At 28.5% G+C, this 18,597-nt stretch overlaps 1 protein-coding gene across 1 annotated transcript in view; it reads right to left on the bottom strand.

Annotated features, from left to right (window-relative positions):
* Positions 1-1,768: 1,768 nt before the first annotated feature.
* LOC107856521 (auxin efflux carrier component 5-like) overlaps positions 1,769-18,597 on the bottom strand; it is an 18,716-nt gene continuing 1,887 nt past the window's right edge. The window contains exons 3-6 of the mRNA XM_047402963.1: positions 18,484-18,569; positions 18,083-18,240; positions 2,235-2,299; positions 1,769-1,841 (exon numbers count right to left, since the gene is read on the bottom strand). Of these exons, the coding sequence (XP_047258919.1) occupies positions 1,769-1,841; positions 2,235-2,299; positions 18,083-18,240; positions 18,484-18,569 (382 nt within the window). The remainder of the gene's footprint in view (positions 1,842-2,234; positions 2,300-18,082; positions 18,241-18,483; positions 18,570-18,597) is intronic.

Raw genomic sequence — 18,597 nt, forward strand, 5'->3', positions numbered from 1 at the left:
TAAATGTATAGATATTTTTAAGAATAATCACGCAAGGCGCCACCTAGTTCAATCTACATCTACATCTACATATATAATATATTGAAAGTGTAAAGATCCTTAAAAAAGTGATTTGAACTTTTTGTCCTTCATAAAAAATCTCCGCAATAAATAAAACTGTCATTTACTATTATTTAATTATTTTTAATAAAAATAAAATTGCACATAACAGAAAAGAAAAAAGAAGAACAAAAAGTTTAATAATTGTAGTGGATTATTACAAGTAGAAAACTTATTGAAATATCTCTATTTTAGAAGAATTCATTAAAAGGAAAAAAGAACAGTACAGTAGCTAGGATAACCTAAATATATAATTCCTTTTAAGAGGGTACTTCTGTTAATTAAGATTTTTTTACTTTTCGTTTAAATTGAAGTACATTAATGAATATGTAACAAAGATCAAATTTAAGGTCAATAAAATTGAAAAAGAACACAAATGATTCTCCTTTATTTTTTATATCAATCATAATAATTTTATATTCCTCCGGTAAATTTTTTTAATTATACATAAACATTAAAAATAGTTCTTATTTAATTTCGAGAAAAAATCATAGTATTTAATACTAGCTTTGAAGGTGAGGTATATAATACTTTCATCAATTTCAAGTCTATATGGTAGATGAATGAGTATTCGATCGCGCTTTAGGTTTAATCGTATTCTTCTAATTTCTTGAAGAAGAATGTTCAATTTGACCTTGAGGAATTTTTTGTGTAAAAAGTTAGGTTTAATTGTATTGTTCTAATATCTCCATTATTGTAGTTTATGTTCTATTAGTATCTATTTTTTTTCTACCTAATACAGGTTGTAGATGAACGTTCGAGCTTTGAGTGGTTTTTGTGTAAAGGTTAGGCTTAATCATATTGTTTCGTTGAGTTTCTAATCTATTACTGTCTGTTGTTTTTGTTATTATTATCCGTTGTGTGACGTTGGAAGCAAACTTTTATTAACGTGACTATCTTCAATTACTGTTTTTCAATAAATTATTTTTTTTATATATTTTATATCAATGACTCGGCATGAAGCACACGTGCAACGAACATACACTTAACTAGTCTATATTAAAGTGTGAAGGACCTGAGAAATAATATTTGAACTTTTTGCTCTCCACTAAAAGTCTCTGTTTTAGACAAAATCATCTTTTCACTATATTCTTAATATTTAAGAGTTGAAAATTAATTAAATATTTATAGTAAAACCTAAGTCATCAAAATTAATGATAACTAATACCTTTTTTATTAGTTTAAGAATTGTAAATCAACTAAAGTTGATTTTAAGAAGATTTGAAAAATGTAGACATAAATATGAAAGAGTTAGAATAATAAAAATATAAGAAGTATCAATTTTTTTAAAGTTTTAAGTAAGTATTCAAAGATTTTCTAAAGATTTAACTTTAAAAATAAGGAAAGATTTTAAATATTGAAAAAAAAATCATACTATAAATATGATCCAAATTGATGTGTCTCTCTAAGTCTCTAACAACAAGAAAAAGAGGCCCCATTAATCACTTGAAACTTTTGATGGTAAAATATATATGTGTTTACAAAAATATATATGTTATGTTTATATTATTATATTAGTGTGAAGGATCTTTGAGAAGTGATTTGAGTTTTTTACACTTCATTAAAAGTTTTTGCAATAGATAAAATTTTCGTCTAATTTTAAATAATAAAAAATTACACGTCCAAGCACGTTCAGTTAAACTAGTAGTATATATATAAGGGTTGGATCTTAATGCAATATATCCAAAACTGCATAATATGCTATCAACAACGGTAAGGAAATAATGGTGCCAACAATGACCCTGAAATTAAGAAAAATAAAATGTCATTAATAATTTTTTTTTATATAGTTTTAATAAATTCAAGAGGATTTATTTATTTATTTATTCTTAAAAAAAGATGAACCAAAATGTAGTAATGCCAATTGTACAATTTCAAAATTGATCCAAAATAGCTTATACTGTAATATACATTTTTGCACATTCCAGTGACCTATTTAATGTCTAGCAAGATTCAGAATAAACTTAGGAAGTCATGTTCGACCGTTCATATTGATTTTCAATCGTAGAATAGATAATTAATTCATATTTTAATTGAAATAAACAATTCAAATGTAGTTATAAGTTAAATTTCATGTTATAAAAAAAAAATTGAGTTATAAATTTAAAATAGTTAAAGAAAGTTGTAGAACTTACGCAGTACTGAGTACGTTAGCATGAAGTCCGTATTCTTGGGCATAAATGAAAGAAGCCACTGCTGACTGCAAAAGCATTAATCGAAACTTAGTAAATTTTATGTGAATTTTAATTTTTGTTCTTATTTTAATATAATGGTGTAAATTATATAATTCTGTTATCTATTTTTTTCTTTAAAGTATATGAAGTCTAAATATATATTATATGACAACAATATTTATGTTATAAATGTATTATCATATATAATGAACGCCTATTTCTATAAAAGTTAGAAACCTAACTTTGAAATGAAATTAGTTTTTTCTTGTGTAAATAAAAGTGTTTTCCTTCATTCTTGTTCTGCCCTCAAGAGTTCCTCAAGAGAAGTAAAAAAGACTCGTCTCTTTTCTCTCCATTTTTTTGCTCTTATTTATATTTCACAACACGTTATCAGCACCAGACTTTATTATTGAGTTTGTTTTTCTATTATAATCCACCTATTCAATGATAACTTTCCTTTTGATGTTTTTGTTTATACGGTGATAAACAAAGCAAATCGATGTTTATTTAATACGGCTAGGAAATCTGCTATCATCAATTCCTATTAATATCATTCGAAATGTGTTAAAGATAAGTATACATAATAACAGTGGACAGAGGTACACTTATCATTATTCGCCAAAGGGAGGTATTTTTCACTATTATGAGTAGCGTATAGACCTTCTGAATTTACTATATTATGTATTTCTTCATTATAAAATTTTTGTTGCAAGTTCTATTTTACTTTTACCTATTGATTGAGGAAAAACAATGGATTCAAGTCTTATCACATTATAAGAGTAAGATATCGGGTTATAGTCTCGATGCACCATGATGATAAGATATTGTGTTAAAGTTTTATGAATTTATGCCTAAAACGTCTTTCTATAGATAAGACTTTGAGATTAGATTTCAATGCACTATATTGATGATGTAATGACGGCTGAGGCAAAATAATATACTTTTGGTGAAAATACATTAAATTTGTTCCATTGAATATGCTCTATTTCTTGAAGTGAATGCGGTAGCAATGCATAATATGTCTGGAAGAAGACAAGTGATTGATGTATGAATATAAGTGTTGATGGACAATATGATAATAATCATTAAAAGTGATACTATTTTCACACGTCTATTATCAGAAGCAGAGTCAAAATTTCAACTAAGGGGGTTTAATATTTGAAGAAAATCTAGCCGAAGGGAGTTCAACACCTACTATAGATATATAAAAAATAATTTTAATCATGTATAAATGATATATTTTTTCCGTTGAAGAGGGTTCGAATGAACCCCCTACTAGAGAGCTGGCTCCGCCCCTGTTTATTATGATTATAAGATATGTTGGAGAATAATTCTCTATATTATATGTACGCCTCGATTTGCTCCTGAAGTAGCAATATCTTTAAAGAGGCTATAAACTATCATAATTTGATATGCGCAAGGCACGGTTATATTCACTTTCTAAGAAGTGAATATTTTGATTATTATACAAATAGATTTATACCCTGAAGTGAATATGACTGTATATAAATTCGAACGTATTCGTAGTTGTAAAGATATCACAATCCACTTTCAAAAGAGGCAGAATAATTAAAAGATTAAATATCTCCAAGCTACTATAACAAGAAACTTGAATTTAAAAAGTTATCCGAGCATGATGAAATCACATGTCATAATAAGCTAGGAGTTTATTGATATAAAATTCATATCATAATAAATTAGAAGTTCACTAAAGCAAAAAAGCACATGTCATAATAAATTTGAAGTTACTATTTTAAATAAGTTCAATAGTTGACATGAACGATTGTGAAGATATGCATATTAAATACATATTGAAGAACCAGAAGATTCTTTAAGAATTTTCTATGTTGTTTGTTCTCGTGATAAGTTGACTGGATCAACTAATGTTGGGACTGAATTTTTTAAAATTTTAAAAAGTATAAAAGGTAAATTTGGGTCCATTCACCTATCATATGATATGCTGAAAAAATGCATCAATAAGATGATCACAAATACATTTACTGTCAACCTGCAGTTGACATTCATAAAATTGCTTGCACAAAAAGTTGAGTTAAGAGCATAATTTTCAGATCCTATAATGAAGATAATTCATCTTGATAATGTTTGTTTGACATTAAATGCTTTTAGAAAATTAGCTAAATCACTGCTTATGAGAACAAAACCTCATGCGTTGGTTTGAAATATGATATATTTTATACAAAAGTACTTGTATGCAGCAAACCAATAAATTGTTGTTAATTCTCCCTCAATGTTGGTTCAAAATCAGAAACCACATATTTTTCATCTAATAATTTTGATGTGCAGTATATGAATAATGGATATACAATGATGCACAAAGATGAATTGTCTAAAGTGAATTGAGATATATGTTAGTTTTCCTAACATGAGGGGGAGATAATAAATAACTAAGAAATATGTTATGAATTATTATTAAATGATCCTCATTCAAAAGATAATTCAAGCTCAAATGCTAAAAACATTTTTGACCCAAAAATTGATATTATACTTAGCAGTAAATGCTCCAAGTGGATGTCCCAGGATAAAGTCTACTATATGTATGAAGCATGATAGATCAACCAATTCTAGAAGAGGTAATGCATCAAAACCTCCCAAAACTTGTCACTCCAACTCACTTTAGCACTTAAACTTAACACGCGTTTATATATATATATATATATATATATATATATATATATATTAAAAAAGAAAAAAAATCCCTCCTTTTCTTCTAATCCCCCACCCCATTACACCCCACCCTAATTCTCTTCCCAACCCATCACCCCCCATTCCCACAACCAAATCCACCACCAGCAGCCCCTCTTCCCCAACCTTAACCCCAATTACTCCTTCAATTATCAAATCTATTACCCTCACCTCCAATTTCTTCTCCTTCAACAACTTAGATCAATAAAAAAAATTGATTTTAAAAATTAAAAAATTGACATGATTTGGATGTTTGGTTGTTGATTTTAGAGAATTTGATGCTGATTTTGATAGAATTTATAAGATGGGTTGAATTTTTAGTCACCAATTTATGATGTTAAAGTCAACAATTGAAAAATCTTCAATTCTTCAATCTTCTTTTCCTTTAAAAAAATAAAATTACGTGTTTGATTCAAATTTTGATGGATGGAGAAATTGGTGGTGATGGGTATATATATATATTATGTGGTGGTGGTGTGGTTAGTGGACGGCGGGGGAGGGGTGGCGGCAGTTTTTATATATAGGGGTGGGGGTGTTTGCAGGGGGGGGGGGCAAGAGGATAGGTGGTTGTGAGGAAGATGGAAAATGAGGGGTGAGGGTAATTTTCTTAAATTAATTTTATATATATTTAAAAATATATGGTGGTGGTGGTAAGGTGATGTGGTGGTATGGTTTGTGGATGGCAGGGGAGGTGTAGCGGCAGTTTTTATATATGGGGGTGGGGGTGTTTGCATGGGTTGGGGGGACAGAGGATGGGTGATTGTGAAGAAGATGAAAAATGGGGGGTGGGGGTAATTTTATTAATTTAATTTATATATATTTAAAAATATGTGTGTGTGTGTATATATATATATATATATAATATTTAAAAAATTTATGTGGCGCTGACGTGACGCTGATATGTCAGCGAGTGTGATGCACTCTCTCTCATGAGAGTGGTATTATATATTAAGGTGTGAAATTAATGCACTTTAAAGATATTAAGGGGGTAAATAAATAAAAGGTTAGTTTAAGTACTAAAGTAAGTTGTCGGGACAAGTTTAGGGTTTTTTTGATGTATTATCTCATTCTAGAAATAATAATTCTTGAAAAAAAAAGGAGCAAATGATCATAATAAGGAGGCAATGTGCTCTTAAATAGCCTACCACATAACACTTCATGAAACCTTATGAAAGGTTTAGGTACCTAAAAATAATGAAGTGATGAGATCTCAAAATGTTATGTAACATTGTGGACGATACAAAATGATGTATCATCTATAATATCTTTGATAAAATATTGATGTAATATTGTAAAATATTATGAGGATCTGAATTCTACATTTATCTAAGCATGCTGACGTAGAAATATTTATCTAGTGACATGAAAGGTGCATCTTAGCAGGCATAAAACTTGTTAAATTTGGAGTCCAAACACTTGAAGATGTCACACATGAAATGTTGAATATTATCACTAGACAAAATTTATATGAAAACTTTTTAAGGATTCAAAACGTTTGAAACATATAATCCTTATGTTGTATAAATTTATAACTTGAAAATTATTGTAACTCTTGGAGAGTCTTCAAAAGTAATATATTATTTACTGAAATGAGAAATATACCAAATTAGATTAGTTATGAAATACCATATCTTAGTGCAATTGGTGTACTATTGTATCTTGCAAATACTACAAAGCCTAATATAACCTTTTCGATCAATTTGTTTGCAAGGTACAGTTCTGCTCCTGCCAGGGAACATTGAAATGAGATAAACACATATTACAGTACCTAAATGGGACTATCGATATGAGTTTATTTTATTCTAAAGATGGTAGTCCCGATCGTGTTGGTTATGCTGATGCAGGGTATTTAACTGATCCGCATAAAGATCGATTTCATACAGGCTATGTGTTCACATGTGGTGGTACTGCCATATCTTGGAGATCTAAAAAGTTGTCTATCATAGTCACTCATCGAACCTTGCTGATATAATAACTATTCATGAAGCAAGTCAAGTGTGTGTGTGGTTGAGGTCCACGATACATCTTACTGGAGAAAAATGTGGTTTGAAATGTGAAAAGTACCTATAATTTTATATGAAGATAATCGAACATTCATAGCACAACTTAAGAGAGGATTCATAAAAGGAAATAGAACGAAACACATTTGTTCAAAGCTTTTCTATACACATGAACTTCAAAAGAATAATAATGTTAACGTGCAGCAGATTCGTTCAAGTGATAATGTGATTGATTTATTTACCAAGTCTCTTCCAACTACAACTTTCAAGAAGATGATGCAAAAGATCGAAATGCAAAGCTTCAAGGATGTTCTCATTAGGGGGAGTTAATACCTGTTGTACTCTTTTTTTCTTACAAGGTTTTGTCCCACTGAATTTTCCTATAAGTTTTTTAATGAGGCAGCCTATATGCATATTATTAGAGATGCGTACTCTTTCTCCTTCACTAGATTTTTTTATTACTGAAATTTTTAAGTAAGATTTTAACGAGACACTTTATCTATCAACTAGACATTCAAGGGGAAGTATTATAGATGTATTACCATATACAGTGAATATTTATTTCTAAAAAAGTAAGAACCCCTAACTTTGGGACAAAGTTAGTTTTCCCCTATAAACAAAGAAATTTTCCTTCATTGTTATTCACCTTTCAAGAATTCTTCAAGAGAAATAAAGAAGTCTCCTCTCTTTCTCTCTCCATTCTTCTTGTTCTTACTTTATATTTTATAATAATTTCCTCGATATATACTATAGTAAGAGTATATATAATTAAAGAGAAAAAAAAACAAAACATCCCTAAACTTGTCTGTCAAGCTTATTTTAGCACTTTAACTTTACGAATATTTATGTATCTCCTAAATAACTTTCAAATGAATTAAATACCACCTTAAAATCATAATTCTAGTCTCACAATAGAGTCCACAACACGCGCGTCATGTTAAAAATTATTCTTTTATAAAAAGTAGCTCCACTAATATAAATTTATATATATATATATACATAATGACAATATTTCTCGTTTAAATCAATACATTGTAAAAAATCTTACTCTGTACTCCCTCGTTTCTGTTGTTTCTTCATGCCATAGTTCTTATATTCTCTATTTTCCCCAAAATTTTTTTTTACCCGTTTCATCTCTTCCTCTTAACCTATGTTCTCAACAAGTTACTTCTTTAACCACACCCCAGAAACTTCATCTGGCAACTAACTCTCGTCCTTCATCTATTCTGCAGACATAGCGGACTTATCAAGGCCAGATGTCCTAGGAATTTACAAGTTAATCCATCGTTTTTATTAGGAAATTAAGAGGTTAACCATATACTAAGGGTAATGAATTTAAATAAACATAGTTTAATTTACATGATGTACAACAAACATATTCAAAAAATTTTAAAACATAAAAACATATATATATATTTATGGGGAAGTATAGAATAAATAAGAACTTACATGAAGTAACTGAAATAAAGGTTTTCCTTTTGAAATCCCCTAAGAGCTTCAGAAAAATGGAAAAACGATTGATACTCAATACTTAATAATACAAACTTGATTTTATACAAAGAGGAGAGGTAGGTTGAGAAAAGAAGGTTTATACATTGAAGAGAGAGATTGGTTATGGAGAGGATTTTTATTCTAAGGATTTTCTTTCTAGATTTCGTTCTGTCTTTCTACTGAATATCTTAAGCCTTATATAGACTCAAAGAAAGAAAGAAAAAGGAGTGATCCTAACACATTCTACGTGGCCTTCAAACAAATGGCCGACACTTAAAGATAAAAAGCTTAAAAAAAGAATTTAATAATGCAAGTCGGGTACTCATTGGGCCCCATCGTCACATGCATTACTATTTTATTTTTGACTTTTACAGATGCGTGCTTCTACAGTTTTTCCCTTTTTATTTGTACAGGATACAAAGTGGGCATCCCTACCGGACAAAACCTTATCTCTTAAAGTAAGTTATTTCTTCCATGTCTGGTTGTTTATTCTTCCACGTCTCTACTCTTTTTTCATATGTCTGATTATCTTCTGTCACCCTTTATTCTGTATCCAAATTGTGCAGGGCAATGGAGTCAAAACTCATTCCTGAGTCATTGTCTTCATTCGGATCCTGTGCATCTTGGAGATAGGCTAAACTATTTTGATACTCGTCTTCTCTTCATCTAATCTTGGAGCATTGTTAGTTATATTACCTATATCTAGAACTACTCTGTCTGCACTTGTACTGGCTCTATCAATATGTTTTTCTTGACCTTGGTTACTAAAAAACCTTTTTAGTGTATGTTGTAATATGGTCTCAATTTTCTCCTTTTTGTTTTTAGAAATCAAAGTCTTTCTTAATTTATTATTAACAGTAGTTGGAGGTTTTTGCCTAGATGAAGGCTCAGCTTTATCTTCATTTTTGGGTAAAATGGTAGCCATTAACGAATTTGACCTGTCTTCATCAGTTACCATTTGAACTAGACTAGCTGTACCATCATTCGGTACAGTGGATTTTTTAGCATTCAGAGGGGAATGCACACCCTTTTCATCTATTTTTCTTGGAGATGGATAACTCTGCGTCTGCATACTTGCGTTTGTATTCTTTGTCTGATACTTACTGAGCTTGTTTCGGAGAGTCTGTACTTGCTCCATTAATTTAGATTTTTCTGTGATAAGGGGCTCCTTTTGAAAATTCAGTCTTTTGAATGCTTCGGTCATTGCGGTGCAGTGATCACAAAAAATTATTTTTTTGGTGTCTCTTTGGATATTATATTGAGGTGTCTGGTTAGGATTATGTCTAAGGGATATATAAAAATTTAGTCTTAAATGTCCTCTAGCATAATCTGAGGCTTCAGAAAAATCATTAAAACCCTTATAAAAAGGGGCTCTCATACCATTTACAGAATCCATTACTTCTAACCATGTCTGAAAAATTTCATTTGTTCTACCATGTATGACTACATAATATTTAAACCTAGGCTTACTTTTGTCTGACATATATTGACATAATGCATTCATAGATGCTAAAAAATGTTTATAGTCTGATTTATTAAAGGCTATCCATAGATTGTCTACTAAGCATTTTTGCGGTCTATCTAAAACATGTTCAGGTCTTGGTCTATAAGATAAATTGCAAGAAGGATAAGCAATTAAATTGTATGGTCCAATATCTATCCTTTCTAGTATATCTACTGAGTCTTATGCTCTGAATCTAATATTACCTAGCATCGTTTAGTAGTAGATGTCTTGTGACAAGAAAGATGCTACTCCCTTGCCTTTGTCTGTATTAGGTTGACCGGTTGGTCTCATGCTGAAACAAATATAAATTTAGTTTAAAACAGGTTTAGTTTTTAGCTGTAATCTGCTTAATTGGTCTGCTAAGTCATTTTCTTTACCCTTTATATACTCAAAAATAATATTCTTATAGACTGATATGGTGTTAGTAAAATTTAACCATCTTTTTCTACTACTAGACTTGTCTTTAATTTGTTGACTAAACTTGACTATAGCTTCACCGTCTGTCCTTACCAAAACTTCATCTTTATTTAGTATATATAATTTTAAACTATTTAGGCCATATATAATGGCTAGTACTTCTAAATCTATAGCACTCATGTTTTCTTTTTCTTTGTATAAACCACTTTGATAGGCGCATATTTGTTCTTCATTTTTACTACTATATTTATTGGGTCTTGTTTTTAATATGGCTCCCCATTCTAATTTACTTTTGTATGTCTGAACGATTAAAAAATCGGTTTCTAGTGAAATTTTTAAGTCTGGAATATGTCTAACTGTTTCTTTAATTTGTTGGACTAATTTAATGTCTTCATTATTAAAATATTTTTGACCTTTACTTTCAGTTTTAGCATATAAAGGTCCAGCTATTTTACCTAAGTCTTGAATGAAATTTCGAGCGTAATTTACTAATCCTAGAAATTTTTGTAACTCTTTCGTATTTTCTAATTTTTTTCTGGCATTTCTAATACTTTCTTTTTTATATGTGGTTGAAGTTTAATCTTACCTTCCCCTAAAATTACTCCTAGAAAATTAATATAGCTTTTACATAGTTCCATTTTCTTTTTACTTATTATTATTCCATGTTTTACAAATAACCTAAAGACTGTTTGTAAGTGTCCTAAATGTTCTTGCATATTTTTACTAAATATTAGAATATCATCTACATAGACTAATACAAAGTTTTTATATTCCCCAAAAATACTATCCATTTTTCTTTGAAAAATGGGTAGAGCTGTCTTTAAGCCAAAAGGCATAACCAGTCATTCAAAATGTTCTCCTGGACAAGTGAATGCTGTCCATTCTATACTGTCCGGGTGCATTTTTACCTGTCAATATCCTGATTTACAATCAAATTTACTATATATTCTTTTACCTTGGATTCTATTAATTAATTCACTTTTGTTTGGTAATTTATACGCTTTTGTTTTAGTATTATCATTTAGTCTTTTGTAATTTATTACCATTCTTGCTTTTCCTCTTACCTGTTCACTATGATTTCTTACCATAAATGCTACTGACCTATGTTTAGAAGTTGATCTTCTTATTACTTCTAGAGTTAATAATTCTTTAATTTGTCTATCGAATTCCTCAGTATCTTCATTATTAGCTTCTATAGATGCTGTTTTTATTGTATATTCTGGGTTAATAATTTCTAATTCACATGTTATCTCATTAGAATTCCAATGTGCTAAAGGCTTTTCACCTATTATTTCCATTTTATCTAAAATTGTTATTACATTGTCTAAGTCTTTTGAACTATTTATCATTCCTATTGTGTTTATTCCTTTTTGAAAATTATAAAATTGAGTTTCAAAATTTATTAATGTATAATCTTTTTCTATTTCTTCTATATATTCTAATCCTTCTGCATTAATTAGTGTGTAATTTTTTAATTCCTCAATGTTTTCTTTTAGCGTTTTATTTTCTTTTAATATGTTACTATTTTGGCATTAATTTTGACATTTATCATTATTTGAGCATCCTTCACAACATGTTTTAGAAACTATTTCTTTTTTGTGTGTTTTTAGTGTTCTATACACTGTTGGTAATGTTATTGTTTGTACCGGAGTGTAGGTTAGATTTTTAAATAGTATTATTCCATCTTTTGTTAAGAGACATCCTCCTCTATTTTGTATGCAAAAACGCAGTCCTATTACAAAGTCTGAACCTATGTTTAAATCTCTTGTTAATATTCTGTTAATATTGTAAGTTGGCTTGTAGAATTCATTACATGTGTTTAAGAAACTTATTTGTACATTTTCTATGTAATAATTATATATATTCTGCGATCCGTCCATTTGTGTAGCTGTTATGGGTTTATCAAAAGTCTTTAGTAAATGTTCTGGTGCTATTTCTTTATTAATTATACAGCTGGTACATCCTGGGTCTACTAGTGCTAGAGTTTCTATCTCTATATCTCGAATTCTAATTTTCCCTATATGGTAGAAAAATCTTTATCTTCATTACATATTAGGCTAGTGCCATTATCTTCTATGTTCATAAGTTCTGCATCTAATTTTTCTAAATGTACATTTTCTTGTGTATCTTCTTGTATATTTATTTCTTCTCTAGTTGTTTTAGCTTTTCCTTTTTCGAAGGTAGTTAGCCTTTGTTCTAGATTATTTACTCTGGCTTCTAGAGTTGCTACTCTTAAATTTAGAATTTGATTATTTGTGTAATTTGGCTCTTTATTTAGTTTTGATTCTATTTTTATGTTTAGAGTGTTTTCTATACAATTTACACAGGCTTCTAAATAACATTTTCTACATTTAGCTCTATTTTCTTTGTTGGGGTACCAACTACATATATGACATCTATTACTGTCTAGACCTTTATATTTTTGAAATTCATGTACACATTCTTGAGTGACATTCATTAAATTATTAATTACTAGGTTACTTAAATCTAAATCATCTAGATGATCTATTTCCCGTCCTAACTCATTTACTAAATTATCCTCTTTTGAATCTAAAGAGTTAGTTTTAGAAATGTCTTCTACATCAAAACTTATTATTGAATATATACTTTCTGTATCTGACATGTATTCGTCTACATTTAGTAGTGTTTCTTGAAAATCTTCTATTAATTGAGAATTTCTAGTTCTATTATTATTTCTTTTTGGACATACATTAGCTAAATGATCTATGCTTCCACAAGTATAACATTTTAATTTGTTTTTATAGTTTCTATCATTCCTATATTTTCTAAGATGTCTATCTCTATTTACCCATGGTTTTTAGCATTTGATTTTCTTAAGAAGTATTGTTTACGACTAAATGGTTTTTGATTATATTTTTTCTTATATCTATTAGGTTTTTTCTGATTATCATAATTTTGGGTTGTGTATATAACAGATTTACAAAATTCATTTCATTTCTTTTTAGTTGTTTTTGTATTTGTATATTCATACATTTTTCTGTTAGTATATCCATTACATGTTGAGTTTTATGTCCTATGGTCCATTTTACGTTTGGGCTAGCTACTACACCGTCTCTTTTATACCATCTTTCTTCTATTTCTCTTCCTAAAACTCCTGGTAGCTTATTAAATAGTTTTTTTACCTAGTTCTTAATTAAAAGTATTTCCGCTGACCGTGCAGTAATAAAAATAATCTTGTAAAAATTTCTTTATATATATCCAATGCGAGATGCTAAGTTGTTCTAGTTTTATTAAAACTTCTTTTTGTAATGCTAATAATCCACTATTCGCATCTTCTTCTGTTAATAGCATATGAATTTTATTTGTAAAGTTATAGGGATTTGGACCCATACTTAACAGAACCTGAAAGTCATATGGGCAATTAGTTTTAAAGCTTTCCCACGTAGCTTTTGCCGATTCTCCTAAAAAGGTCTCTAAGTATTTGTTCATTGTTTCTGTATCAGTTTCTGTATAGTGTCTTAAATAATCTGCTGCTACTATTCCTTTCCATAAATCTATTACTGTATCCCACATTTGTGGGTCATGTGCTGCTATATTTAGTATTTTACCTTTACTACCTCCTTCTTGTAGTTTAATTGGTTCTTCTATTGGTATTCTCTTTCCTGATGGTCTTATATTACCTCCTCTATGTTCTGTATCTGAATTTATCCTAACTGCTGGCCACCTAGGTACATTACCTATACTATAATCTATTGGTTGAGGATTCGGGTTTGTCTGTTAGAAAGGGCTAGCACTTGTTGAACTAGTTTCTTCTAATTCTGCTAATTCTTTATAACTCATTATGGAACTTAATATGAATTTTGTATCTTAATCTTTCTTTTCAAAAATTAATTCTTCATTATTTCTATATCCTAGGTTATCACTTCTTTCTAAGCAGTTTTTGAAATGTTCTATACATTCTTTTATTTCCATTTCATTTTTCTGACATCCTTTGAATTTAAAGGTTATATGTTTATATTCTTCTGCTAACATTTGAGCTTTTTCTATTACTATATCTACTTCGTAGCCTTCTTGTAAAACTTCTATATTCATAAATTCTTGCTTTGTTTTTATAGTACTTTCTGTTTCAGCGTCGCCTAAATCTCTTCTAGTTGTATAATTATAATCTGTAAATCTAACTGAAGTTTCTTCCTTACTTGTAGTATATAGTAAATAAGATTCTGGTGTAAGGATTTTTTGGTTTATTAAATTTATTTAGATTCCATTCTAACCTTGCATATACCTCTGGGTCTATTTTTATTGGTTTTATTAACCTTATACCTTTATTTCCCATGACTTCAACTACATCATTTACTTTTAATTTAAATTTAGTATTACTACTTAATGTTAATTTTCCAATAAATCCTACACACATTAATAAATTGTTACCACTATTCATTTCTTCATACCATTTAGTCTGAATTTCTATTTTGATGTTTTTTCCGAATTCTTGTTGGTTCATTAGGAAATCTGGACTTATGTAGAATATTCCTTCATTATTTGTCATATCTACTTCAGTTAATCCTATTATTGATTTCTTAATGTCTGACCATCTGTCATCGTATATTGTTATTAGTACTTTAGATCCTAGATTTTTTCTAGTTAATCCTTTTATTCCTACAACAATTAATCTCATATGCATTAGCAACATTTTATCTTTTATATGTTTTAAAGATTTAGAGTCTACTAGATCTAATATTGTAAAATTTACTCCTAAAGCCGATACCTGTTCTTCCCTATAATGTCTATACAACTGATTATCTGTTGAAAAATATCTAGCATTGTATAATGTCTTAGGGTTTAATAGTTTTAACTGATGTTGTTGAAAAATTTGTAAATCTTTGTCTACATCTATTATTTTATTTAGTTCTTGATTTTGTTTTGTAGTTGGTCGTCTTCTAAGTATTCTAGATACTATGATATTATTTCCTATTCTATTCTCAGAAAAACTTATTCTTTGTCTTTCTTCTCTTTGTCTTTCGTTGTTTTCGATGGTTCTCCGTCTATTTGATAGAAAGTCCATTTTTGTGGTTTTCTAATTATATTTCTTTTTTCCTGTCTAGAGGTTAGTTCAGTTCTTTTTAGTTGGTTAATAAGTTCGTCTATTTCTGTATTTTTGGGTTCTTGAAACTCCTTACTTTTAATTAAGATATCTATCTTTTTATGCAATTCTGGTAATTCTGGTTCTTGCAACACTGGTTTTTGAGCTTCTTTATCCTTAATTAAGATATCTATCTTTTTATGTAAGTCTAATAATAATTCTATTATAGTATTATTTTGTTTTAACAAAATTTTATCTGTTATAGTTGAAAGTATATGCTTAGATAATCCTTCTGGTTCGCTATGATAGCTTTTTGATTTTTCTAGTGCCTCACTATAATTTTTATCTTCTTCACTCATGAAAGTGATATTTCTTCTAATCTTTGTATTGTTATTTTCAACTATCTTATTTCTTTATTTATTAATTCTACTTGCTCTACAATTTTTGTTGCTAGTTAAGTGGTTTTAATTTCTAGCCCTTTTGTTTTTATTAATTTTTCTATTTCTATTTTTTTAGGTATCTTTTCTAGATTGAATTTTTGATTTAAATACTGAACTTTCCTGTCTATTTCTAACTCTTGGGATTTTAAATAATCTAAATTTTCCTCTATTTTTTCTAGTATCTTTTTCTGTTTATTTTGAGTAACTTCTACTTCTTCAAAAATTCTTATTATATTATTATCTTTTTCCTGAATTTTTTCGCTTAAATTTATTATTAAATCTATTATGGTATTATATTGTTTATCTTCTGAATGTAAAAGGTGTTGTCCTTGACTGAAATTACACCTTATAGTCATATTATCTTTTAATACTCTGTATTTCTTTTCAGGTTGAAATCTAAGATCTAAATATTGAAGGCGTTTAAATGAAGCTATTTTGTTATGCTAGATGATAATAACTAATTGTATGTTTACTAATTTTATTAAAATACCCTAATCTATTATTAGAATATGTAATCTCTAGTTCTACTTCTTCTATATTTTTTATCAACCTTGTCTGTTCTCTAATTAGAGATTCTTTTAATTTTTTTGATGTTATTTTAACAATTTTATCTATTTCAGTATCTGTAAGGACTAGATTATCAATTTTTCTGATTTCGTCTTCAATCCAAATAATTGTTCTTTAAAATGCTTTAATAATTCTTTAAGCTGATTTTTATAAATTATTTCTTCGTATATCTGACGTCTGGTTTCTCTAATATGTACAACGTATTTAAGTGGCATACCTTATCCTAATGAAATTTTATTTACTTCTTGTAAATAGTAATTTGTCCTATAATAAGAGTTTTCTATTCTTATGTTATTGAAATCTAATTTTTCTTTAGAAATTTTTAGCAGAGTTTTTAAATATTTTACATCTATTTTGTCTATATTTTCCTGAGTTATTTGACTATGTATTCTATTATCTTCTAAATTTATACCCTTTCTTCTTAATTTGGATCTGTGATGGCCCTCTTCTTCTATCCACTTATTTAGTCGTTTAACTCTTTGGAACTGAACTAACCTCTAGACAAGAAAAAATAAATATAATTAGAAAACCACAAAAATGGACTTTCTATCAAATAGACGGAGAACCATCGAAAACAACGAAAGACAAGGAGAAGAAAGACAAAGAATAAGTTTTTCTGAGAATAGAATAGGAAATAATACCATAGTATCTAGAATGCTTATAAGACGACCAACTACAGAACAAAATCAAGAACTAAATGAAATAATAAATATAGACAAAGACTTACAAATTTTTCAACAACATCAGTTAAAACTATTAAACCCTAAGACATTATACAATGCTAGATATTCCATATATTTAGGAGTCAACTTCACATAAATTTTAAATTTTTCATATATTTAGTAGTCACGTACAAATTTTTCTTATACTTAGGAGTCCCATATATTTATCAACATTAATTCTTTGAATTATTAATTCTGTTAATATCTCATACCATATTGTAGAATTCTTTAATTTTAAATCTTATAAAAATATTTTATTAATAATTTAAGGAAAATATATTATCAAATAATAATAATAGAAATTAAATTAAAAAACTACAACAACAATATTAGAATAATAGTAATAAATTATCTACTTATTTTATTATTCCTTTTTCCTTTTGAACGTGTAATTCTTTGCCCAAAAAACGTGCACTTTTTTTTTTTTCAAGTTTTCCCTCCCCTTTTACCCTATATTTTAGGACTTAATAATTATTAATTTTTCTAATAATTTTTATCATGTATTTTATTGTACCATATATTTTAATATTTTTTTATTTTTAAAACCTACCATATATTTTAAGATTTCTTGTTTAGAATATTATAAGTATAACTAAATAATAATTCTATGAAAATAGTAAAATGATCATTTTATTTATTGTGGAAACTTTTAATGATGGACAAAAAGTTTAAATCACTTTCCTAAGGCCTTCACACTTTTAATATATTATTATTATTATAGATATAGATATAGATATAGATTATGGATATAGATATAGATAATATATGATACGAGAGGAAACCCCAAACGTTCTATTTTATGTACCGACGGATAAAAGATGTTTACATAATCATATTATTTACAAGGCATATAAATTTCTACCAATATATTTTTTTAAAAAAACTCAAATTATATACTCACATTAGTTTAGTGGTTAAAAATACCTGGATAATAGCAATGCGTAAAACATTTCCACGCAATCCCAGTACAACACAGCCAAATGCCGTTGTTGCTGGTCCAACAACAAACCTCAAAATCATTGCATATATTGTCAATGCACCTCCACATGCCATTATTTTTTCTTGCACAGCCATGAATTGCCCTAAAAAAAGGTAACATTTCAACAAAGGAAAAAAAAAAGAACTCTCGTTTAGTGAAAAAAAATGGTGTTAATAGCCGTTAAGTTTCTACCAAGTCAAAAATATTTATTTTTAATAAATTAAGACAATTGACTAAACTTTAAGAGAAAACTAAGCGTTTTAAGTGTTTCCTCATCTCATACTATATTTTTGTACATTAAAAGGAAGAACCTTAATTGTTGTTCCAATTGTTTAAAGACATTTACCCATACTAAACATTGCAACACCACTACCAGCCTTTGACATTATCAAAATGGATCCCTCTATTATGCTTGGCATTTCACAATGCCACCTGAAACACAATAAAAAGGAAAAAAAAA

This window comes from Capsicum annuum, unplaced genomic scaffold (genome assembly GCF_002878395.1).
Source record: "Capsicum annuum cultivar UCD-10X-F1 unplaced genomic scaffold, UCD10Xv1.1 ctg3149, whole genome shotgun sequence".
NCBI classification, from domain to species: domain Eukaryota; kingdom Viridiplantae; phylum Streptophyta; class Magnoliopsida; order Solanales; family Solanaceae; genus Capsicum; species Capsicum annuum.